Consider the following 27,241-nt stretch of genomic DNA (forward strand, 5'->3'; position numbering starts at 1 on the left):
TGTGTGTCTGCCTGTGTTTAAGGGGAAGGGAAGGACCCTGTCGGCAAAAACTTCAAGCTCAAGGGGATTTTTTTTAAAAGAACAACATAAAAAAAAGTTGTTTGGATATTTTGCTAGTAATAAGAGTTACTCACAAAGTAACAGAGAGCAAACACTGCTTTGAAGGAAAGACAAGTCTGTTAAACAAAGAACCTTACCCTGCGGAAAGAATTCCTTTTTAACACTAATGTTAACCTTTAATTTTTTGAAGAAATCCCAGTGAAGCTTCCCTTAAGACTTTTCAGCTCCAGACAGGACACTTTTTCCTCTCTGCCTGTTGACCTACTCTGCTGATCTTTCTTTGCAGGAAAGAAACAAACTTTTACTCACAGTTTTGCTTTTCTTTATTAGGCTGTTTATCACGCTGTTACACAAACCATTCTCAGACCCATTAGAGCCTGAGCAAGCAAAACTTCTAGACTTTAGTATTCTACAACAGGAGACTGGCAGCTCCAGGAAACTAAAGAACCCATGACAAAACCACACATGACAACATTCACAACCTTGTATCTGTTATTTTAAAAGCCAAGAAAACAACATATAATACAGAAGCCACTTCTAAGAAAGATAAAGGAGCATATTGAATGTAGTGAAAGGCAACCCATCAGTCTGACACTTTCCTGGTTTTGGGGGAGTCAAATTAACAATAACACTTAGCGAGGAAGATGTGACGGCACAAGGCAGTTGGGTTATTGAAGCATATCATCAGCAGCTATTTCAATTAGGAACATTAATGGTAAATGTGGATAGTGCTCTGCAAAGAAACTGTGATGGCAGAGAGTAATCCAGGACGTGAGGAGTTTAGGAACTGATGATCTAGGGACAGTGTCATAGAAACATAAATGATACTGTCTGGAGTAGTGCTAATCAAAACCAAAAGATTCTGCAAGCAGTTAAACATAGGCTTAAACTTAAGTATCAGAACCATCTCACTGAAGCTAACAGGCATGAACACAGTACTTGAACACCTTGGAATTATGAATGTCTATTTTCACAAGTTTCTGGAGGAACACCACCACTAGTACTTCTGCTTTAAAAAATGAGCAGACACACAGGGATGTCAAGTAACACACAACAGAGTAGTTCCAGAGATCTGCAAGCTGATGGTTACCCCAGCTTATAAATCCATTCGGGGCAGTGCTCCGTCTGAGCAAATGTGCCTGGTCTGTCAACGTCCTCTGGAATCACGTTACTCCAGCAGAAGCGGTGAGTGCATGGTGGGCACGTCTGCCCTGGTGGGACTTATCTGTGAGCACAGCTCTCCTGACCCCTGACCCAAGCTGCTGAGTAGAATCTCTGCATTGTATCCTCTCATACTTCTTGCTGTGAAGGCAGTGCATTTAGAGCCAGGTCAAAGTCACTGCGCCAGTCAGCATAGGCAAGCTACAAAAGTCGTGCAAGGGAACAGGAAAGCAGGAGTGCATTTCACTCATCCAAAACTAAGTTATTCCCCTTCGTTATTGCCCATGGGAATAAGTGGGAGCTGAGGGTCATTGTCTTCCCAGGAGTGTTCCTGGACTAGCAAAAGCAATGCCACTTGCTGCACTGGGTATCTAGGCCTTAATGAAGAATTGTAATGAAATTCAGGTCCAGCTGCTCAACACTAGTCCCACTATGCAGGACATATTTTTCATGTATTTTCTCACTCAGGTTTCACCTGTAAAATGGTAACACTAAGGCAGCCCCTCAATCTCATCCTTAGTTCAGCTAGCATAATCACATTTTCCAATAAAGCCTACAACTTTCAATTGCGACTGCAACACTAGAGCACCCTGGAATGCATTTTCCTGCAACAACTGTTCCAGGTACCTTAGCAAGATCAGGTCTGTGACACATCACAAGCCCAAAAGCTTCCCACCTAAGACTAAGAATGGAATAAGCAATCCATCACACGCTATGACACATTCCCCAAAACACGCACACACTCAAAACCTTAAAGTGGTGTCAGAATGTTTATTGAAGAGGGCAATCTAACTGGCTGAACCGACCTGGGTAGCCAGTAACTTTTAACATAAGCAAACAGAGATACTGTAAACTTGCTGTGCATGGAAACTGTGTTTATACTTAAATTGGACTTGGAAGACTGAAGTAATTTAATAGAAAAATATAGCTTAAGTTCCCAGGAGCTCTGAATGACCTCAAGATCATTCTGAAAAAACAGAATTATAGAGGCATATCTAATGATGCAAATAGAGTTACACAAATATTTTCAAAGTCAGTTAATAAAATACATTTAGTTGCCTGTTTATTATGATAGCTTTGCAAATATACTTTTAAAAACACACTTTTCAGTGCCACCAAACATATTTTTGTCACTTGAGCTATCAGAACTGATGGTAAGTATTCTGCAATGTAAGTGCTGCCTCATTTACTTCATAGCGAGTTTTGTAATTGCTAGTTCTGTTCTTTTTAGCTATACTGCTAAGATTCTTACAACCACATGACAAGATAATAAAGTTTCTTGGTGATGCAGCGGAAGTAGATTAGGAGAGAAAAAAAGAAAGAGATGCAAGAAATTTCAGATTATTCTCAGTGCGGTCAATACATTGACAAAATAATTTGATTTATATAGCAACTAAAACAGTCGTACAGTGGAAAATCTACATGGCAAATGAACATGTATCAGAGATAATGACCATGACAAACTGTGAGCTCTGTTGCTCATGAATCTAGAAAATCATTATCAGGAATATTGAAACACCATGGGGAATCTAACCTAATGTTGCACAATGATGATCAAACTCCTATGATAATCAGGAACTTATTAAATCTAATAGTGATTTGTTTAAAAAAATCAAGTAAAAGGGGAGAGGGTAATTATTTTGTAACTTTGTTGTTGAAAACAGCCAGATGAGTCTAATGAACCTGCATTTTACTCTTCTGCCAAGGGGTGGGTGCGTGGCCAGGACTGGAAGCTGACCCCAAGAGGGAAAGTTTGAGAAGCACTGAACGACACCGCAGGTTACCAATTTTCCCAGTATTTGTACCTGCATTTCCCACACCATGCACACAACTCCCATTTTGGCATGAAAACACCACGTAGGCACATGTAATAGATTGAACAGCAAGGTCCTCATCCTGAAAAACCTGACCTAGGTCCAGGATCGGGGCAACCCGTGGCAAAGTTCAGCACGTAGGTTACATCAGGTCTTCAGAGGAGGGGGCTTGTTTTTTGTTTAGTGCAGGAGTATCCCATGAATTTTGGTGTAATGTGTGGAAACACCCAGCCCCCGGAGAACACTCGCCAACCTTGTGAGAAAACAGCATCACAAACGGGTGTTTTTACAGAGCAAAGGCGACAAGGCCCCTGTGTGCTGCTGCCGCGTCCCCATTTTGGAGGTGAAACCCAGCATTTCGGTTCTTCTCTGAGGGAAGAGGGCAGGAGATCGCCGCAACCCCGACCGTCACCTCTCCGCGGGCCGGCCTGCAAGGGAGGGAGCAGCCGGACTCCGTACCGCGCCGGGGGCCCGGCCCTGCGCTGCAGCCGGCTGCCTCCCACACGGCCGCGGGCACTGCCGCAGGCTCTGCGCTGCAGCCCGGCCCTGCCCGGCTCGGCCCGGCCTGGCCCTGCCCGCCGCCCTCGGCCCGGCCTGGCCCTGCCCGCCGCCCTCGGCCCGGCCGCCAGCGGCTGCGCACGCCTCTCCCCTTCCTCCTCCTCCTCCTCCACCTCCTGGCGGCTGCTGCCCCCCCGGCAGGGATGGAGGCCATCGAGGAGCTGGAGCTCAAACCCTGCACCTCCTCCCTCTACCTACGGCCTTTCCGCCTCTGTTACCGGCAGGTGAGTGCTGCCGGCGGCTCGCTCCTCAGCGCCCGCCCAGCCCCTTCCCTCACGGCCGGGCCGGGCCGTCCCGTCCCCCCGCCCCTTCCCTCCGCCGCGGCCGGGCGGCGGGGCCTCTCCAGCTTCGTCGCGGCTCGGAGAAGCAGGAGGCCGAAGGAGAAGGAGCCGGCCGGTCCGCGGGCCCCTCTGGTGTGCTGTCACCACCCACCCCACCCCCCCCCCCCCTTCTCCACCCCCGCCTCCGCCATTTTGGGGCCCTGGCGGTGTCGCCGGAGGAGGGTGCGCCTCAGCCTCATGGCGCCCTCCCGCCCCGTACCGCCCCTCAGGCGGCTGATCAGCCCCTGTCCGCCCGCCGCGGCCTCCCCTGGCCGGCGGGGAGGGTGGGGCTTTAAGTGGGCAGTGGAGCAGCCCGAAGGATGCGGTGCCCGTGGAGGGCACTGCCTTGAGGTGTGCCACCCAACCCCAGCTCCTCCATGGGTGCGTCGTGCCCCCGGGTGCCTGCTACTTCAGCGGGGTCCAGGGCTGTTTCCTGAACCCCGTTCTGGTTTATTTTTGGTTCACCTTTGAGCGGGGCAGCTCTTGCTTTGGGCCTTGCTTTGGTGCTGAGTTGGCAGATCGAGCCCATTGTTGCTGGCCAGCCCTCAGCGCGGCACATTTTTACTGAACATTGACAAGTTGTGCCTCCGCTCGGCCAGGCCAGCCCCAGCGCCAGCGAGTGGGAAGCAGGGATGGAAATCCCATTCCTTATCGTGTTTGTATCAACATGAGTCACCTTTCACAGGATGCGTGAGATCTGGTACCTCCAACAGCGGCAGGAATAAAAGGCGTGAAAGGAAAGTCGCTTCACACAGTGTAAAGGGGTGCACGTTCCTTGAACGTTTTCAGCCAGTGAGGTCACGCACAAACCCAGTTGTTTCTCTAGCTGACGATGCGGCCTTGGCTGGTCCAGGGTGAAGTTTTACCCAGCTAGAGGGGTGGAAGTGGGAATGCAGAAGAATTTGGACAGCCCTAGAAATGCATGCTGAAAACCACATCTTCTCTTACTCCTTCCTTGCTTTGCTTCTAATTGCATCAGTTGGAAAGGCAGAAGAGGGAATGTATGCAGCGGAGGTGTGTTTAAGTCCAACAGTGAGATAAGGTATAGAAAAGAAAAAGCAAGGGTTCGGATAACTTGCATCAAAGCAGATGAACTGGTATTTTTTACCTTTTTTAAATACATTTTGTACGTGATTTTCCTCTTCTCATTGGTTAAGTAAAACATTTTGATTTGTGAACAGCTGAAAGCTTTACACTGAATTTTAGATATCAGAAGAAAACCTGAAGAACATTCTTTCACGTTCTGAATTTTTGCTGGCTTAGTTTATAAGTGACAAATCTTACTTCTTAATTTAATTTTCATTTCTGAGTCATGCTCTATTTACATGAAAAATGGGTTTTAATTAAAATGTACAAAACAGTATTACAAAATTACTTTTAATTGAATACAAGTGCCTTAAATATGATGAGTATGGTAAAGAAAAAATCAGGATGTGTTTGGTCACATGCTGTGATTTGAGAGAGACCAGCATTGCCCCCAAAAGAAGTAGGCTTGCCCTTTCTGCACATCTTGCTACTTCCTCTCCTTGCACAGTGTTTGTGCAGCAACAGTGAGCTGGATCAGGGAATCTGGTCCAGGTCAAACCTAATCTGGCCAAAAAAATAAGTTAGTTTTAACCTAAACAAGGTCTCTGATTCAGTTCAAATGGTTATGCTGGCAGACTGGAGATGGTAAGGGATGAGTGTTTGGGGGCTGGTTGAAGGCAGAGATTGCTTCTCACAGCACTATCTTAAAATGAACACAAAAGTCTAGTTTATATGGCATCTGTACAGAAGCTGGCTTGTGTCCAGCCTACTGAGAACATAAGCTCAACGAGTGCACAACTGTCTGCACCTGACCTGGGAGACAGGCCCTACGTTTATTAAAAACACATTTTGCATTTAAAAACTGACTTACTAACCAGAGAAAATGCTAAATATTTTTATTCATTTGACTAATTGTCTCAAAGGCATTTAGGCCTACTGAAAACCCCATTAAATACTTAAACAGTTAAGTGTCTTAAATCTAAGGGAGTTAGGTGCCTGATCTGCTTAAGAATTTTAGAAAATTCCACCACTCATCTAAAACTGAAAATTATTTCCGAAATCTAGTCCTTGATCTTAATGGTTTTATGCTGGGTAGATCTTCCCCTTGTCCAACTCTTTTGTATTCACTAGCTAGAAGAAAGAAAGAAACTTTTCTTCTAATTCATGCTTTATCTTAGAGTACAACTTGTTTTCCCCCTCCATGAATTCCCTGCACTTGCTTGCTGAACTTATACCAAATCTAATAAAAAAAGTCTTTCTGACTAACAGAACAATTTAAATGAGGAGAATTTCAATAAAGGCATTTGTTGCACTATGAAAACTGAAACTCATTTGGATATTTACTTTATACAATATGTGGTGTCATGCTGTAACGTGAAGGTGTGAGGTGATTTTGCAGGTACTTTTTGTGAAGCTATAACATGTCTCCTATAATTCATTGTAATCTGAAAAAGATTAATTAAGGCATATTTTTGTGTTAGATAATATTGATGAAGGATAATATAGGCCTTAAAGACTAAGATTTTGAAATCTATTTTCAAACAGATATGTGCCTAAAACAGGCATTGATATTTCAATAAACTTCTCTGTCCAAGGATGTATATAGAATGAGATATTTTTATTTTATTAGTTTGGTTTTTTACAACTATTACTTTTCTGTATGAGCAAGAACTTGAAAGAATTTTTACATACATGTGATTTTAAGATAGAAATAATCTTAAAAATAGAAATAATCTTAGAAATAAAACATTCATGAACACATGTTACAGCATTGTTTTGTAGACATTTCATCATGAATGCATATGTTACAGCATTGATTCTAAGAAATTTCATGTAAAAATTACACTACTTTTGTGGAGGTAATTTTGATCCCATCACTATAGCTAAACCAGTTCGGTTTCAACAGTTAAACATAAATTTAAATATAGGTGATTTACATCACAGTTTACCCTACAAGTCTGTTTTTCTCCATTCCACCTGCACCCCACTGAGTTGTAAACCACAGTTGGTTGAGCAGGTTTGCCGACCACCAGAAATCCACAAGACATCAGAACGGGATCCTGGAGTGGGGTGAAATCTAAACAAAATGCTGAGGAAATACTGTTGTAAGCCCACTGAGGTTACACATCTGAAGAAGATTGTGGTCACACCTGATCAAGAGTGGAGTCAGAGATTCAGATGGTTGTCTACCTGTTCATCAGAGGCACTTAACAGATCCAAAATTGTAGCCCCAAAGATTGGATTAGTGTTTCGGCCAGCTGAGTATTTTCCTTGGGTATCTGGATGTTCAGACAAGGAGTTATGGACACACAGAGGAGCAGAGTTGTATATATTTAAAATCAAGCCAGGCAGTTACTATCACGTTAGACAAAACTCCAGCAGTATCTTTCTAGGTTTGTGCTCAAGTCCTAAGTTCCCCTTGTTCCAAGGGCTTGAGTTGTCCTTTGGATTGGACCTGTTGCATGTGGTTACATTTAGAAATACTCTTCCAGAAGATTATGAGAAGAAAATGTAGGTTTCTGGCTATTTCACTGTAGTGAGGATTGTCATAATTCTTAGGAGTTCCTGAAGTTACAGCAATTTATGCCCATGGTGGATCTGCTCTTCTAATAGAGAGGGTCATGAGATCTTTTTGTATGAGGTCTTTCATCTTTCTCTTCCTCTGTCCACCCATATTGTTTTAAATAAAAGTAATGAGTGCTGCATATTTATTATTTATATTCTTGTAAAGCATAAAATAAGCGTACACCCTTCTGAAAGAAGTCTAGTTTTCAAACTGTGTGGATGGAGGCAACATGCAGCTTGGAGTTAGGCATCCAAGTTTTGGGGAGTAGCCTGGCTCTCCAGACAAATCACTGTACCAACCATTTTTTTAAATTATTTGTTCTGTCTTTGTGTAGTTCAAAGGTAGAAACAGAAGCTCAATAAAGAAGTCATGGAATTCAGCAAGCTGTAGGCAGATTTGGTTAGCGCCAACGTGGAGGGGTAAGATACAGTTTAAAACCATGTTCTTCAAAATAGACATCTAACAGTACCTCAAAGTGGACCTCACTTTCTACTTGGGGTTTCCAGCTGTCAACCCTTTCCTCAAGATGGGGCCCTCAGTCAAGTAAGCCACGTTATTTTAAGTGGGGTAGCCTGAGAGTGAGAGATGGACAAAGTACCTCACATAGCCTGATAAATATCCTCGTCATTTTGTCAGTAGCAATCCTGTTTATGTATTTTTGTTCTGCTTGGTACTGAAAGAAGAGAATTTGTTCATCTCACATATAGGATAGCATCTGGCTAGATTGAATGTGTACTTGACCCCAAAGTGCAAATTTTTTTGTTGTCTGAAGTGGCTTTTTTTTTTAAAAAAACATATATCACCTCCTGAAGAATTGGCTTCTTTACCAGAATTCCATGGTAAATCTCTTTTCACTTTTTCCTATTGAAGTTTTTCTGCTTTTCATAAATAATTTATTCAAGAGACCAGAGGGATGGCTAATGAGAGATTAACTCAATGCCCAAGGGCTAGGGCATTTCCCTGGGATGTGGTAGAGTCAGGCTGTAAGATCTTGCTTCAATTAATATTGCTTCCCACATCACAGGAGAGTGCTCACTGCTGGGAAACACATTTGTGTGTAAATCTTCAGCTCTCTTTTGTGTATGTTAGCCAGGCACTGGCCTATATATTAGACAAAAAAAGAATTACCAAGTTTAAGAATTCTGCTGAGACTAAGTCATGAAGTGGACTCTGTGTAGTAACAGTTGTGCAGAGTTGTTAGGATTTGGGGCAGCATTAAGTATCCAAATGGGAATCTGGATTCAACGTAGTCTTCTTAATCAGCAGGGATTTCAGTGGTTCTGCATGTTGGATTTGGACCCTAACACAGGGTTTTGAGAGAGAGAGCTCTGCTGAATTGTGTAGTAATTTAAGAAGTTACTGCATGCAATTGCTTGTCCCCGTGCTAGCGGTTATTACCCTCTGAGAATCGGCAGAAAGGAAAGTAGTTTTGCTCCAGCTCTAACTCTGCTCTTCCAGTTCAAACCCACCTCCATCAGTCCTTTAAGTTAAATTACTGACCTTTGCATGGGACTAAGTGAAGTGCCTTTGCGTATTCTTTTTGGTGACCTCTATGCTGGGGACAGTATCCTTCAAGGGGAGGCAGAGCATCAGCTGGGGGGAAGCATCGAGCTGGGGGAATAATACCTTGAGCTGTTACAGACACTTTTGCCCGGAGCTTGCATATCAAAGCCTTTGTGGATCTAGCCCAGTCTCCTATAGCTTTGTTTTTGAAGGTTGTTCTGGCAAGGGAGCTCTTGCCACTGTTTCCTTGCATTGTATAAACATATATGTGCATTCTGCCCAGGACCTTTTTAGAAGTTTGCTACTAGACTAATATCAACTGTCAGTAATTTTCCCAGTATGTGTGTGAGTTTGTATTTTGAATCTGTGGAATGGTGAATGGGCATCTGTTTCAATGATGTGGGATAAACCTCAAAAACACCATGTATATCGGCAGAACCATACAGTCAGTAGTGGTAAATTGGAACTATTTGTTCTCTTATGAGTTTTATGTTCCTTTCACGCTTCAGAGGAGTCCAGTGCCTGAGCATCACATTTTCTCTATTAATTTAATGTTTAGAATCATTCATTTTGAAGTTAAACATGAAAAATGCTCCCTTTGATTTCATTTTGATGCATGATGTTTTCATTCAGTATTAAGGGATTTCAGCTATAATCTCAGTTTCACAGTCATTCTAAAGTAATTTTCAAGACTATAGTAGATTTTAACACATCATGAACTTTATAATGAGTAGAAAATGTACTTCAGGAGTAGTGCACCATTCATCAATGAAGAAGCAATTTCTTATTTCTAATCTTAGATTTGCTACTGCTTTCTTTTGTGACCATGAGCAACCACTCCATTTCTGCGCCTTACAATTTAACTGTCTTGGAGATGTCATGAAGATTAAACCCCTGATTCTATGTATATGTGCAGAGAGAAGTGAGGCCTGTATCATTAATGTCATGAAAACTTTTAAGATGAAAAAAGCAAAGCGGTGCAGTGTTACAATAATACTAACAATCTGATTTTACATTCAGATTTTTTTTTATATGGTAATAGCAACATGAATGTGCCCAGCTGCCTGAAATATTCTCTGGAACTTCCATCTGCTTTTTTATAAACATAAAACATTCTTTTCTGTTTTGACAGTTAAAAATGATGCTGTTGAGGGAGTAAACAGATTTTTAAGTTACCTGTTCAAACAAGTAAGTCTTCTGTTGAATCTTCAAAAGGCTCCAGCAGTAGGAAATATGCTACTGAGTAATACATTTATTTGCAGTTCATTTTTACAAAGCAGTAGTGCAATAAAAGGAGATGCCATTTTCGCTGCAAGATTTGTTTCATTTTCTTCAACTTGTCAAGTCTGTTATGTCAGTATATAGTATTAATCTTAAATGCAAACATACAGCTTCTAGCTCAGGAAGTCTTAGAGCTGCAAATTGCAGGAGGCTAAGAGTGTTTTAACAATATATTCTTCCTTAGGCCTCTTGGCTTCTGCTAGAGGTAGGATCCTGGATGAGACAGATTTTTGATCTGACTGCTCCTGTGTTAACTGGGAGTTATGATTGAAATGCAGTATAATTCTTTTATATGGGTGAAAGAGAAGAAACGTGAAGTTTTTGCAACAACAGCATTAGGGAGTTAAATACCAAGGGAACATAATTTCCTTTGAGAGAAACAGCATTCTTTGCAATTAGAGCACAGGTTTAAGAAAAGAAATTAAGGAATCTAGGTGTATCTGCTTTTGGCTCTGCCATATACTTTGAATTCAGCTCTGGAAATTGTACAAGTTATTTTTGTAGGAGACGTCTATGAATTACTAAAGGAGGAAATGAGAAGAATCTGTTAATAAGAGTAGTAGTTGAAAAGAACACCAATACTTGGTTTTGTTTTGGTGAATATTATTTTGTATTAATTTTTTTAGCCACCATGCTTTGACTAGTGAATGTAGGGTTCTTTGAAGTAAATATATAAAAAGTAGTTGGCAGTGACAAAACTTCAGATATTTAAGTCAGTCATAGTATGATTTAACAAACTTATGGCAGCAAATGGCACTTATTGGAAAAGATAAGGCTCTGTCAAGCATCTTTTCTAGCATCCCTGCACAGGGCTGAAATGTGTCTACATTTGCATAAATGAACATTAAAATCTCATTTAATGTCATCAATATCTAGACTACATGGGTTACTGTGCAATAGCTATGAAGTTAAGACTGAGTATTAGGAGGATGTACATAAGTTCTAGTTAGCTTAAACCAGTATTTTCTACTTCTGATGGGTTCATTGAGGGCCATTGGACTACTTGTAAGTCATCCACATGAGTCAACTAAGAAAAGCAGATCAATTATCAGCAGACTTTAATGTGCCACCAAGGTCTGCAGCTTCACTGGAAGATGTTTCCAGGTCTGCAGATTAAGAGGTTGAAAACCATTGGTTTTGACAATACCAATCCAGTAGCCTCATCTGCGCGGGCTTGTCTACACAGGACTTTCCTGTTTAACTCCATGTCTCATTCTACAACAAAGACTCTCATTCTGTTTACGTTAAACCATTTTCAAAGTACGATTGCACTTTGAATTCGTACCCTACCTTAATCCATGTTAACTTTCCAGCCCATGCCCTAAGGGAGCAGTAAACTAAACTGAATGACTGTGTCCACACAGGGGTTTAATGGAGTTTAACTAGCAGAATTCAAGTTCATCAAGGTACTTATTTTGGATTCATTTTCTTGATGTCCTGGTATAGACAAGCCCTAAGAATGAATACGGTTTAGTTTGAAGTGAATGAACCATGTTATAAAATCCATCACTGAGATTTTGTTATATTTTTTGTGCGTGTGAAATACAACTATTGCAGGGTGTAAAGTAGGCTTTTTTTTTTACTTGTTTGGTACCGTCTCTTTTGTAGTAATTGCAGTTAGATCTGAGAAATAAAATAGTGTTCATGTTCTTCAACAACTAAGTGCTTTATTTGTTTTTCAGTTTGGATCAAAATACATATGTTTGCTTAAATAGCAGAAACTTCTTTTTCCCAGTACACAAAAATCTGTCATCTGAATCATAATTTCAACTATGACATTATGTGTATTTGGTATGTTTAAAGCAGATGAACATTGTAACCTTTTAAGTGTTTACAGCAAATCTGACTATTATGGAAATTAGACATTTTCTGTAAATGGGAATATTCTTTAAAATGTCTGGGTTTGATCATCTATATGGGATGAAACTAGGCTTTATTGTATGCCTGAAAGTACAACTGTGTTTTAAATAACAATTTTACCTCAACTGCTGCCATATTTAAAATACATTTGTATTTTCAGCTGTAACTCATAAAAGGTCAGCTCCCGTGCTTTGAGAACTCTACACACGTTGATGTTGCATAAATAAGCATGCTCTACACAGCAGGCTTATAAAGTTAACTGCCCCTCTGACTTGCATTCAGATTAATTATTCTTCATAATTTTTAACTAAAACAAAACTTTTGGTACTGTCCTTGAGACATTGATCAAAATCTTGTTAATACAGTAACACTAAAGTTTACTGAAGTTTAAACAAAGTAAAGCTCAGTTTTTCTTAGTGGTCAGCTCATGTCACACTAAAGCCCCGATCACTGATCAAAACGGCATTAATTATTTGTTTCACGTTGCGGTTGCTGTGTCAAAATCCTTTAAATACCTCTTGGAGCTGAGAGGGAATCTTATGGCCTGTGACAGAGCAGCTGGTCTGGACATGGGCTGATGCCCCAGTTGACAGGTTGTTGGATTAGAAAGAATATCAAAGGCAGTGGGTAAGATTAGGGATAAGTGAACATCTGACAGCAGTTTGCAGCAGGGGAGAACAGATGATAAACAATGGGAGCGGGGTGCGTGGGGGGGTGAGAGGTGAGAAGGCCATGGGAAAAGTGTGGCGGCAATCACTAAAGCTCCAGGTTGCTGAGCCTCATGAATAGAACAGGAAATGGGATTTGCTGGGACAGATGTGCTGAGCGGTGATGAATACATTATAGGGAAATGAGGCTAAACTCCTAAAGGTGAGAGAAGTTCTTTCTCTGAAAATAGAAAATAGATGGGAGAAAAAAAGTTTACCCTCTTGGAGAAGTAAGCATTAATACTTGAAAGCTAATACAGAAAGAAGTGATGATAATGGTAATTTTAATAAAATGTTTATTCCGCAGTAACATTCATGACAAACTCTAGGTCATGTACTTCTAGCATAACAATCTTACGGTGCTATTACATATATAGTATTGCAAGTATTTATTTTAAACCTAAAATTGCACGAATAGTAGAATAGCTTGGATTATGGAACTGCCTGAATGGAGGCTCTGACGGGATAATGCTCACACATATTCTGTATCTGGCATGCATAGCACTCACATAACATATGTTTGATCCTGCCACCGTTAAAAGAGAGTTGTACTGAGTGATCTTGCAAGGTACTTCCAGCCTTACATTTTTTCAATTCTGTAATGTGATTGTATGCTTGTAGAAAATGAAACATAACTATTCCTTTTCCTTAGAATATTGTTTCTGTATTTCTCATACTTCTTCAGTTTATGTTCTTGATGGATCCTTTTCCAATATTTATGATATAATTATCTCAGAAAGCCAACGGAACCTTTTTGTGTATTTACTGATAGGACTGACTTACAGTTTCTTCTGTGTTTTTTTGTGGTTTTCTTCTTTAATTTTTAAAGAAAATCTCATTAAAAAAATCTCACGTTAACATTTTAATAGCGTGTTACTTTAGCAGAAGGGGGAGATGCAGAAAGTATGATTGTTGACATTGCTCTGAGAAAGTATCGATAAGATTTGTTCTCAGACATCTAGAAGTTTATTCCACAATGTATTCACCCAGTTTGTTTTACAAATAAGAGCTTGCTAAAATAAAGTAGAAACACAAACTGTGAGAGTCACCAACTGGAAAACACAAAGCTGAATGGTGTAAGGACAAGAGGTGACTTAGCTGTAATGGGAATGCCCGCCATCTGTCTTTCCTGACCTCAGATCTCTCGTATGTGCTGCCCCTGTCCTCAGGATGAGGAGAGATGTATCTGGCCTTCTTTAGTCTCTGTGTGCTCCTAGCTGTGTCTACTGTGACTGTAGCTCTAGTTTTTAAAAGAACAAGGGATTGTAACAAGAATCTTTGATGAACAGGCATGTCCCATAGCCCTGCTTCGTGGAAGTAGCTGTTCATGCTGTAGAAATGCCGTGTGTGGTATTTTGACCACAGCGGCATTACTTGAATACAGCAATTGAAGGGTTCATAGAGCTCTGGAGTTCCAGAAGTTCCCCAGTATCAGTGATCAACAAATATTGTAAAGAAAATGGTGATAAGCGCAGCACAACATAGATTAAAAAGTATGCTTTACTGATTCTGATCAGCATAAGTACTATCTTAATAGCTCTGTTTTCCATAAAACTTTGATTTCTACATTTGTATGAAACTATAACTGAAAAACTTACCATTTGTTACAGGCAGTTCCCATTTTTAAAGGGTGGTTGAAGATTATTTGCAGTTGACTTGCATAGTTCTTTAGTTTAGATCCCAAGATTTAAACTGTCTACAGGGTCACAGTCATTATGAAGGTTTCAGAAATACTGCAGTAAAACACAGAACTGTATGTAAATCACTAATTAATTCAATCAATTGAATGCCAGTTGTATATGACTTTGAAGCAACAGGTAAATATCTCTGTACCAGTGCTCTCTTCAGAATAGATGACAGATTAGAAGATGTTTCCAAGTTACTTCTTGAATCTTTCTGCATATTATTTTTTCCCAATGGAAATATATGAGGAGATGACCACCGCTGTTGCAATCAGATTTCAGTTGAGTCTATTAAAATTGAGAGGTAAAAGTGAAATTAAGAAAATAGCAAAACGTGGAGCTAGTTGCATCTGTCACTTTGAACTGATATTTGGGGGGGTGGGGAGAAAGGAGAGGATGAAAAGCCCTGAGGATCTTTGTGAGGAGGGTCTGTGAGAAAGTCTTAGGAGAAAAATCTAAAGATTGTTACTAAGCCTTGGCTTCTATTAGCCCCCTGCTGCTGTTCTTCATCAAGTTGTTTTAAAGGCTTTGAAAGCAAGTGAGTGGAAAATGGTTTCTCTGGAACTTTAAGGAGACTGAACTGAAAACTGTCATTGCTTTATAAGTAAAACACATCAAAGATTGATAGAAGAATTGCTTGTTAAACACATTGTAGATTTTAATTAAAAAAAATGGGAAATATCATAAAAGAGACATCAGATCATCATAACTACCTAAAGGTGAAAGTTTAATGGCTTGTCATCTGCTCAAGAACTTGTGTTAAGTATCTCTTTCATAGCTTTTGTGACCCTCTGTGTGTGTGCATGTCTGCAAGATTATTTTTTTTCCCAAGAGGTTTTTTTTTTTTCCTAATGTACAGAGGGAAAAGTACACAAGCATAAAAATGTAGGTGATAGTTACTGTGCTTTTTAATTTTCTTCCCCCGGTATTTAGGGATGCCTTCTTTGGGGTATTTTTAACTACCTCGTGCTTCAAATTCTAATGTACTTCTGAGATAGTTATTTTTCTTTGTGTTGCAGTGTATAAGATATGTTCAACGTGTTCAGAGTTTGCAAAGTGCATTAGTGTATCATCTAGTAATGGCATGAGTGTTTCTTCTGCAACCTGGTCCTCTCACTTTCCTCTCCCCACCTTCTTTTCCCTCCACAGTCCTCCCAGACAGTAAATACTGTTTTTTTAGAGCTGTGTAGTAGAGGTAATTAAAAAAAAAGTGAAAAAAGTATACATAGAAAACAACATTTCCTCTGAGACTTTGAGCTTCATTCTCTTAAGCCCAATGCTCATTCTGATATGTCATGCTGCATATGATCAAGGTGCATGTTTAGTAAGCAAATACAAACAGTTGTTTTGAAAGATGAGCAGAATTCCTCAGCAAGCAGATAAAGCACACCGTTCATTATTCACTATCCGTCTTAAGATTTCAGAAATGTTCAATGTTTTAGTTTCAGTTTTAATTCATGAGTTCTTTCTGGAGTTAAACAGCTACATCTATGCGTGATTCTGACTCTAGATCTGATTCTTAATGTAGAAAATTGGTTTTCCCAAGAGTCTAATATGCAAAGACTGTAATTACTGGATTTTCTGCCCAATATGCTTAGAAAAGTTGTGTATCATCAAAAAGCGTAACTTTATGTGAGTGATTCTCTAAGATTTTCATGATGTACAACATCGTTTAAATTAGGAATAGGAATATTAACTATCCAATCAACTACATAGAATTTGATTACTTGGGGTTACTCTTTTAAGGATTCTTTTCAATTATACTTGTCATTTTAGCTGATGTTTTAATCAGCTCTAGTAGTTATTTGTGAACTTGGAATGGATGTAGCATTTTGTTTTGCTGCATAAAAAGGTTCTGGACTATAAATGGGTCTGACCAGACACTAAGATCCTCAGCATGTATTTTTATAAACTTTTGAAATTCCCACCTTGCTGAATGAAGTGATATTTTTGTTCTCCTCATTGGTGAGTTGTTTAAGCAAAGCCTAAAGCAATTAGACTAACAGATTTTTTTATTTAGAAAATAACGATCTCCAGAGGTCCCTTCCAACATATATCATTCTGTGATTCTGTAAGGTGACTGGAGTCACGGCAGTTCTGTGCTTTTTGACCAGAAATTACATGTTCTGACAAACTGAGCTGGAAGTCAAGATGTGGAAGATATAGGGGAAACAGGTAAATTTTCATACTGAGTATAACATTGTAAATAATTAAAAAAATTATTTAGGATATGAACCTATACAGCTCTTGTATATATTCTTATCTTGAACTGCTGAAATCACTGTTGGCTTCATTCAGCTTCATTTTGGCTTTAAGATCTACCTTTCTTATTATTTGGCCACTTAAGCTTGTTGAGTTTTTGAAGCAGCAGGATTAGAAGAAAAGTTGTCTATAGAATCTTTGGGCAAATCTGTGTTAGAATTTCATATGATGTCTGCAGTTAGCACTCTGCTTTCAGCATTGTAACATTCTGACACTTTAAAATATTGGGCACAGGTAGGCAGTTTCTGGCTTACTTTGTCTGCAAGGCTTGCGTTGCTCTTTAGAGGGACATTTCCATAGCGCTGCACTTTGTACAACCAAAAATTTGATGTGTAGCTCATCTGATTTGTGCTGCTCAGACAGGTTAAAGAATAACGTGAGATTATTGGCCTCCAATTCAGTGAAACCAGTCAGTAATCATTAGTACAGAAGTGACTGCTATGGTACCTTATGGGTTAGTTTCTTCAAATTTGAAACCCGATTGTCTTCCTGATCGTTTCTGTAAACCATCCTTTTTTCTTGTCGAGGAGAGATGGTTGACCTGTCAGTCTGGAGAACCCTGTTTCTTTTTATCTCGTTTCTTTCTGTTTCATCTGTCGAGGAGTCAAAAGCTCTTGGCAGAGCTCTCACAAGACTCATGGGAACGCATGAGCCTCCCTAGAGCGTTATGGTACATGCCACAGAGAAAGATTAATTTGTAAAAGTAATAATATAAATGTCAAGATTTAAGTGTAAGAATTATGTTGGGGGGAGGGGGGGGTGGGAGAGTAGAGATTTAATCACACCCAGGGGCTGAAAAAAGCTAGTCAGGGAAACTATTTCACTAAACGGAAAAACTGTTGGAATATTTGCTTTTGAAGTATTTCTCAGAAAAACCCAGATGAATGCCAGTTGGCATTGTCTTCCCTCCCCTCTGTCTGTACATTCTTCTGCAGCCCTTATGATGGAGCAGTGGCATGCCTTCCAGTGCTGCATTAAGTGGGATGACAAACCACACCTAACAGTTGTGCCTTGGGGAGAGGATGAAAGAGAAGAGAAACAACTTTCTGCAGTGCTATGTTTTGTATACGTTTTGGTCAGAAAAGTGTGTCTTGGTCTCGCAAGGGAAGGTGTGTAATTGTCTGTAGTACCTGTGGAAGTTAATTCTTCATCCTCAGACCGGCCTTGCTGAATCTGCGGAGTGAATTTGTGACCTTCGTTCTTTGTCTAAGATTTTAGGCTGTTCTGTCTATGCTGGGTTCATGCCATTGCATGGCATGGTCTTAGAGCTTTGTTGTTTGTGCCTTGGTATTCTGTTGAAGGAGCCAACAGAAATGGCAATAAAAGGTTTTAACATGCTCACAATATTCCATACTGCTGAGGAGACATGCTAAAAATCCCGGGACCTTGTCTATGAAAACACTTGCAGTAAGCAGTAACCTTGAGTTCCTGTGAGGCTCGGTGTGTAGGAGGCGTCCTTCCCTGCTCTTACTTCACCATGGAAACACTGCGGTGCTGCACCTGGCTTTGTTCCCAACTTTGTTGAAGCATAGGATCTCTCCTAACCTTGGTCAGTCTTGTTAATGCTGGTTCTTGGTTGGCATATACCAGAGTGGTGTGTGATGCAAGGTGTACAGTTCATTGAGCTATATTGTTCCTGCATTGATTTGACTTCTGTATCAGAAATATCTTGCCCTTTATAGGTTATAAATAAATGAATAATTTTGTTAATTACTTTTTAAAATCATACTTATATGATCCATGCTATTGCTCTACAGGTGCATTTGCAAAGCCAAGTAATTTTGAATTTATGCATGACATTGTTTTCTGTGGTTTTTTTTTTTTTTTTTTAATGATATGACAGTCTATACACAGGCTTTTTCTTACCTGTGTTCTGCTTCAGGTGACATAATTGGTAGCTTTGGTTTCTAAAATTAGAACAGCATTCATCAACTGTATAGTTTTTGAATGCAGCTTTATTATCTGTCCAAAAATGGAGTGGTCCCGTACTGTGGTGGAAGAGGGATAGGGTTTTTTTCTGCTGACTCTTTGTCAACCAGAGAAGATTTTAATCCGACCATGTATAAGTTGCAGTGGAATTTGTCAGAATGACTAAAGAGGTAATGAGAAATATTAGACAATTGATGGTGGTGATTAGCATTTGGCTGAACTACCAGTGGCAGCTTAAACTGTGGTTTTATGGTGGTGTCAGTGTTGTTTTCCTGAATGGCATAGTGAAATTAATGATGAAAGGACAGTTTCTTTCCTTTCTCTTTTGGATGAGGGTCATGACCTAGGGTAGCAATGAAGAAGAAATTATGCTTGTAGGCGTAGTGGTTGCCTTGGGACTGATGATTTTAAGATTCATTTTCTCCTTCTACTTGCTATACTTGTGTTTGCTTCTCTCCCTGCTGTGCCTGCATAGATGAGGCAAGACCCCTAAATCTTGGCCAAGTCAGTGGGGTGGATATCTCTCTGAGTAAGAGATTCTGCACGAGGTTGTCCTCGGCAGTCCAAAATTCTTCAGGGTGCGGTGCTATACCAGTAAGTGGTCAGGGGAATCACAAGTTGTGGGAATGTGATTTGGACAAAAGCAGAGTCCACTTCCTAAGGTGCTGAAAGGATATTTTGACTGATGAGCACACAGGATGAGTACAGGAAGGAGTTCAAGAATATCAAGTGAGATTTCTCATCTACTGTGGGGTCTTGGACTCGCAATGGGTACCTTATATTGAATCTCACTCTATCTTGAAATGGCTACTACAGACATAATTGATCTATGTGTGTTAGGATGAATGCAGAATTATTTCCTCTGCCTGTCATTAGATATCACTCATCTGAAATTTCATAGGCCCTTTATGTTGGTAACTCTGTGGTCAAAAGAAGCAGCTCTCAATGGGCCAGAAAAAATTAAAACAGGTTTCCTGAAGACTTTTCTCTATCTTTTGGTCTCTTTAAAATTTTAAAACAAAGTTTATTTTTTCTATAGTTAGCCGTGTCTCAGTAAAATTTAGCAGTTTGGAAAATGTTGTCTTTAGTGACTTAGGAGCGTAAGTGCTGTTTTCCAAAGAATTTGGAGGAATCGGTCTCACTGAATTTTACTAAGTCTCCATCAGGTAGCAGAGCAGAAATAATTTTGTAGCCTTAGCAGAAATATTGCAGTTTAAGTCCCACCACAGCATATGACATTATTCAATAAAGGTGTTTAGACATTATTTGGGGGTTCTGGCATTTGCCTGAAATGACAGTGATTCAGAGTAAAGTCTAAATTCAGATCTTCCATCTTTCCAATGAGTGCCTTGAAATTGAAGGTTATTGAATGCTATAAAGTGCTTTCTTAAATCTCGTCTTTTGGAGTTGTTCGTGAATTATTATAAAATGGAGGAGGGATATGTACCCATGTTTCCTGCTCCACAAATTTGTTTATTACCAAACTACAAATGCCATGTCTGTCTGTTTGTTTCTAACTGAATGAATATGTAACAATTCATACAAATAAGGAAAATTCCAGAAACAGAAATGAAACTCAGAACACCTAGGAATGCTCAGCAGCTCTCAGGTTGAGGTGTTTCCCTGGCTTTTAATCTCTGAGCTGGAGCAAGCAGATGTGCCTCTGAGATCTATGTTTCTCAGCCTCTTAAGTTGTTCAGGGAATTTTATTTTTAATTTCCCTTAATGTTCACTGGATGTGTAATGTGTACAGTAAACTAAAAAAAAAAATAATAAAATTCCATGCTCCTTTTCCACAGGGATGTGCTTTTAATGTTAGTGTCACTTTTGCTTGTCCTGATACAGAATTCAGAAGACAAGACTTTGCAGTTTCTGATCACAGTTTACCCAGGACAACCGTCTCAATTGCTTCTAGCTTCTGATCCTCTTCAAAGATAGTTATATTGATCTCATTGAATGTCATCAAGTCTGGTATGTCCTTAATTATCTGGCAGATCAGAATTGCAAGACATGAAATTACAGGTACAGTCGTCCCCTCTTTTGTGTGGCACATACGTTTATGTAGTGGCAACATGACTGGCAATGGAGAAGCTTTTTTGTGCTGAGTTGGTTTAGTCACCAAGTGACATCTTTAGTGTGGTTCAGTGTGTGCTTGCAGAAATGTTTGTGCAGTTTGCACACAGAAGACCATGCAGAAAGCAGGAGGGCGATGCTATTTTGATGGCATTGCTGATTTAGGTCAGATTAAGCAGGAACTATGGCAAAAGAAATCTTAGTGGTTTAAATTTCCCATGTTTTTGACCCTTTGATAGTAATTTTGCAAATAAATAGTTATTGTGAATTGTTCGAGATTTTTTTCTTTGACAGTGACAGAAAAATATAGGGAAAATACTACAAAAAATGTCCTTTGCTGTGCAGGTTTTCAGCAAGTATGGATATAAGTGGCTGTGTGAGATGTGTAATATATCTGTTTGAAAGTACAATACTTATTTACAGAAAATTATTTTGCTTTCATGCCAGCTGAGTGCACAGTTTGCAAATGATATTATCTCCATTAAATCATTTTTCCTTGTTAGAAATACATTCCATAACTATGTCCAGTCAAAGTTTCTGATTCCATGTTTTACTGGAACTTTGTGGAAAAGTAGCGTTAGTAATTTTGTAAATATGGAAAGTGTATGTTCCTTTTATCCCTACAAAATAAGAATGTGTGTCATAGACTTCAAAGGGAAAACATATTTTAGTGAAATTGGGAAAATACATGCAGCAAAATTTAATAATATGACAGGAGTTTAAGTAAAACACAGTGCAGTTGAATACTTGCTTTAAATTTTGTGATTTATGTATGGTAACACTAGAGTCTGAAAACTCTACCTATTAGCAAATTGGTTCCTTTCAACAGAATTTGAGTTAGCGTAGTGCTAGGAAAACCCCATCTGTATCTCAACTTATAACCTTAAATTATATGCTGACCTGGCAGTAAAATGATATGAGAAAAGCCATAAATTTGACCTTTGTGCATATTGTGTTTCTTAACACAAGCATGATATCCTTATTCTTTGTAGTATAGATTTCAGTATGCTACTATGTATTTGACTTGGAATAAAGCATGTTTGATATGTATATGCAGTTCTTAATAATAGCGTATATTAAAAACAGAAAAACAAGGAAAGAAAGGAGATTTGACTTAATTTAGTGTACTTACATATGCTTAATTCTCATGTTTTATAAATTTCATTCAAACGTAAGTGATCTTACCGATAGCTGAATGCCAAGCTAAACTGCAACTCCATTGTTGAAAAGTACACACAAAAAACAAACTGTGACCTGAAAAGTAAACTTCCAGAGGATTATACCAGAAGGTTTACTTACACATCAAGTATCTTAGTTGTAATTGTTCTGGCAGTTGATGTACATAAAATGAACAAAGTGGCTTGGCCCAGTATTGCATTAACAGTTGAATAAATTAATGCGTTCTCCACTGTTTATTTTACCCCCTAAAGTGTGAAAAAATTGCACCTTTGAACAGTAAACTCTATTGCCATAACCATCTGTTTGCATTTTCATTACAAACTCCTACCAGAATAACCCTCACTTTGAAGAGAAAATTGATATGGGTTGTAAAAATTACAGTCTATGACCTTAAGTTTTATGTCTCTTGAGGTATACCCCTGTGTGGTCTCCATTGGTATACATTATGATTTCTTCAAGGAGTACCTTAATGTCTGCCAGCTAATTTCAGATAAGAAGTCAAGTCCCTGCCTCAAAGGGTTTGCTATCACATAGAGCTGAGCACCTCCATCACTTATTCTAAGACCCTTATCCATAAAATGGGTACGCAGCAACTTTGCCCTGCCCTGCCCAGAACTGCTGTGTCAGCGGTAGGTGGCATGTTGTTCTTTAGCGCATAGGAGGATTTGTCCCCATGAACTATGCTAGCTTAGTCTTATGAAATTGCTAATATTATCAACTAAAACCAATTAGCAGCAGTAGTATTTGTGCTTCAGACAAAATGTTCATTTTTAATGTTCTTGAAAAGTCATCAGTTTGTGTATTTTTGGATGCAGATTCCACAAAGGCACTAAAACCAGTCATTTCTAGCTGAAACATTTGAGTATGGATAAGTTAAAAACTGCAAAACACCATTATTTGTAATCATGATGCTTTTAAAATAAACATTCTGGATGGTTTAGTAATGAAATCTTACAAGCGTTGTTTAAAAAACAAACACTCCCCCCCCCTTCCTCTTGAGCTTAAACAGTGACTTGTTTAAAAAACAGTAAAATTCCATAACACTTAAAACTCTTTTGAAGTAGTTCTTCAACATCAGCAAGTAATTCTGCAAATTGCTTTTGAAGATGAGGCTTCATTTACTCCAGCGTGTGCAGTCTGATGGAGTGGATTAGTGGGTGTGGACTGAAATTGTAATGTAGGCTTTTTTGTGTGCATGCGTCTTTCTCTGGAATACTCCTTATCAGATACATCTCTATCCTCTTGGAGTAATTTTAAATAGACCAGGGCTGTTTTGTTTAATAGTCATTGATGAAAACTTGCTACGTATATAATGGTGTTGCATTCATGTTAACTACTAAAAATCATATTTTTCATCAGGTTTTATAATAGAGCACTTTTTTTTTTTTTTTAAAAAATCAGATCAGATCCCAGAACCAGCTTCCAGCATGGTTACACCAATGTCAGTGATGGGGTAGGTGTAGAGCAGAGATGTGCCACTGGGGTAGAAAAAGGGGCAGCCTGGGTTTCGATTGACTTAGACTGCTACGGGACTGCACCCTAGGACTGACTTTAATAGCAACACTTTGCATTTAATTTAGTAGTTGTGTAATGTGATAGCCAAGCATAAGACAGTTCCTTGATACCGATGTATACATTCAAAAGGGAAAAAAAGAGGGCCAGGCACTCAACTAATGCAAATTAGAATGATTTTATTGATTTTATTATTTTTTTTTAATTGAGTTGCGTGGTTATGCCAGCTGAAAGTGCTTCCTTTCCTTTTGAAAGGGTATGTAATACTCTCTATGAAATCTGTAATTATATAAAAAGAAGACAGCCTTCTCCCTGCTTATCACAAATCAAACCTTTAAAGTAGGTAAAAAAACTGTGATAAGTCATTATTTCAAACAGTTTTCACGTGCAAAATAGTCTGTTCAGGACAAGGTTTTTCTTTTAAATGAAAAAGTTGAATATTAATTGTCCTGGAATTTTTGACTGTTCCTTTGCCCTGTTGTTCTTGTGGATGAGGAAGATTTTTAGATACAGCATGGCAGCTCTCTAGCTTCTATAAACAAAACCCCACCCCACTAGTTTATTAATCAAAAAAAAAAAAAAAAATTCAACAAGAAGCAATGAAACTTTTAAAGTATATGGAACAGGTATTTTATTTTATTCTTATTTGGAAAGCTTCACAAGTCCAAACTTGCTTTAGCTGTCTTTTTCTGTTTGATTTCTGTTCTTCATACAGGTTTCACAGTATCATGTTGACTACTAATGCTTTATTTCTTTAAAACAATCCCAAACTATGGATTTGTGGGGGTCCAAGATGGTGGAGGGTTTTTTTGTTTGTTTATTTATTTACATAATTTTTGTATGTGGCATACCTTTGAAAATACTGTGAAAAATATCCAGACAGGGCAAGATAATTTGGTCTAATTGTATGATAGGAAAGTGAAAAGCATAAAATATCCAGTCTTGAGTTTGGCCTCGAAGTACAGCTTCTGTGGGCACATCATTGTGGACAATGGAAACATTATGTATTGATTATATATAACAAAGAGTTATAGCATTAATAATTCAGTTGGCAAGAAATGGTTTATATTAGATTATAAATCCTCATATGTTTCCACTGAAAACTGCTACAGATGTGACATCAGATTCCATTAAGCTGAAAAAAGAAATGTAACAAGGAAATCTCAACTGATAGGCGCACTTCTTTTGGAGCGGGTGGAGAAAGGAAGGGAAAGGGTCATTTAGAGAAGGATGAGGGCTTAACTTTTAGCGTCCAGTATCTCCTGTCTTGCTGGGTTTAGCACAGGCGAAGTCCAAGAACTGTGGCTCGAGCAGAAGCTAATGCACATCTTCAGGGCATATTTTCCCATTGTAGGAGCATGTATGTTATAAACGAAAAAGCAATGAATTACTGAGTTGATTTTATTGCAAATTCACATCTTGGCAGCTTTTATTGGTCCTAAAAAGATGAGTATGTCTGAAAAGCACTAAGCTAAGACCACTTAAGGAAATAAAGGTGGCAGAAGGCTGCAGGAGCTGGCTGCGTTGGTGCAGATTTTTTTGTCAATCTTCTTGAGTCAGTTACTTGATTCCCCAGGCATGCTGCTCATCTGGATTAACATGATGAAAAACCATCCAATAAAGTGACAAGTTTGGTGTTCTCTTGCCATGCAGTTCTGGGCAACAAGTAGACACCCTAACAGGAGAATGCGTAGTGAATTTCCAGACAGAGGCATTGCTCTGCACATTGATACTAAACCATGTAGATAAATTTATAGATGATTGGTTGGATGTGAAAATGACTGCAATAGAAAAACAAGTTCTACACATATTTTTGAAGGAAAAAAATACCCTCATACCTTTTAAAAAAAAAAATTGAGAACAGAAAAAAGCAAAATCTGATTATTCCTCTAGGGAGTTTTATGCTTTGTTACATGTAAATCATTAAACAGGGACTGCACACTTGCTTGGCTTTGCTGACTCTGGTTTAAGACCGTTATTTGCCAATTAATTCTCTTACGTGTTTTTCTTTACCTGTAGTGTTATTATTTTATTGGATGAAGCGTGGTCATAATCCCTTTGCATTAAGAACATTAACTGCTTTTGAGTCTTAGGAGCATGGAAACAGGAGATGGAACAGTGAAGACAGAGTTATAATTGCTTCAACTTCTTGAGGTTTTTTTTTGTTTGGTTTTCCCCCCCTCCCCTCAAACATGGAATATTTACTTCGTGGATGACTGCTTTAAACCCAGGCCAACTGGTAGAGGCTAGGGGATCATTATTCGTTTGCCATTTTAACCCTCATAACTTGTGCATGTAGCTTACCTATACCATAATGTATTTGTCTGTTTTCCTTAACTGCCTCTGTTTACACCAACTTTTGTCTGGGCTCTAACTGAATTGTAAGATCATTGAACAGGAACTGTTCCCACTACATATGTTCAGTGCCTATCACAATGGGTCGCCAAACGTCGTGTTTTCTCTCCTGCAATGTAAACAGTAAGAAGTTAATCATTGTCACGGACAGATATTTTTTTGTTTCTGTTTTAGTGGCATATGTGAAGTTAGTTTGCTTATTTTGGACATAAGTCTCCAACATTTTAAGTGATCTCTCTTCTTGATCTGTTACCAGTCTCCTCAAAAATCTGTAATACGGTATGAACCCTTTTTACTGAGCTGGTTTTGGTGTGACTTTACAGTTCTTGGGAACTTTGGCTTTGTCTGTCCAAGCAGAAGCTTTCTGTAGATAAACAGCGGAGATGACATAGGGCAGTGCCTTTAATTCAATTATTAAATACTTAAATAAGGCAAATAAGATAGGAGAAGCTTTAGGTGGATTTTGAGTAAGTATCGTTTCTGCTTCAGTCATGTGTTGTCTGTCCAGAGCTCATTTCAAGGAGTCATTTAAATAGGTGCAAATCCAACATAAGTTTTGATTTGTTGAATGGTCTGAACTCCCAACAGAGTAACTACAGGAAATCTGTTACTATAAATCTGCGTATTGAGGATTTATTTTAGACACCCTTGTGTGATGTTGTGAAACAATCATTGCATAGAATTAAAGGAAGCATTTAAAGAGTTTTTGTGAGAGTTCTTGCACCTCTTACACTAACACGTTTTCAGTTTACTCTTCAGAATAAAACTTTTAATGAAGTCTAAGAAGTATAAAACTTTAATTACGTGTGTTTAAAACATATATGTAATACAGCTGGTGTGAGTTGTTTCAGAAGCTATCAGTTAATTGTTTTATACATAGAACAAGCAAGGCAAACTTCTCTGTGCAGCTGCTGGACTTCAGCACTGGTTCCTTGACAGGAGACAGTTCAGTGCCCAGACAAGCCTTAGCCTTTCTCCTCAGGTAGCCAGCTATGACACAGTGCTTCTATATTATGAGAAATAGTGAATAATTGTTTCACATTCACCATCTCCATATCATTCATGGTATTACAGACTTCTACCATGTCAGCCCTTAGTGTGGCACTGTACCTAGGTTACCTTTAGCTGCATGACATGGCCTGCTGCACCACTCTCCCCTTCTCTTTCCATTCTTTGGGAGGGTCCCTGGAGATGGTCCTTGAGGAAAGGCCTGCGTCTGTCTCACTAAAATTTTAAGTACTTATTCCCTCCATTGGCAGAAGCTGCATCTTGTGCCAGCAGGACCGTATACAACAGTAGAGACCACAGCCAAATTGAGGAAGGTTGGGTTTCTTTGGGTTGGGGTTTTTGTGAAGGCCCAGGATGGTATCGGTGTAACACTGAGCTGAGTATT

At 39.2% G+C, this 27,241-nt stretch overlaps 1 protein-coding gene across 1 annotated transcript in view; it reads left to right on the top strand.

The window, feature by feature from the left end:
- Nucleotides 1–3,724: 3,724 nt before the first annotated feature.
- Nucleotides 3,725–27,241, top strand: part of NUDT14 (nudix hydrolase 14) — a 61,778-nt gene continuing 38,261 nt past the window's right edge. The window contains exon 1 of the mRNA XM_082485522.1: nucleotides 3,725–3,817. Within this exon, the coding sequence (XP_082341648.1) occupies nucleotides 3,737–3,817 (81 nt within the window). The 5' untranslated portion in view covers nucleotides 3,725–3,736. The remainder of the gene's footprint in view (nucleotides 3,818–27,241) is intronic.

The sequence above is a fragment of the Vanellus vanellus genome, assembly GCF_965231255.1.
Source record: "Vanellus vanellus genome assembly, chromosome: 6".
In the NCBI taxonomy this organism is placed as follows: Eukaryota; Metazoa; Chordata; class Aves; order Charadriiformes; family Charadriidae; genus Vanellus; species Vanellus vanellus.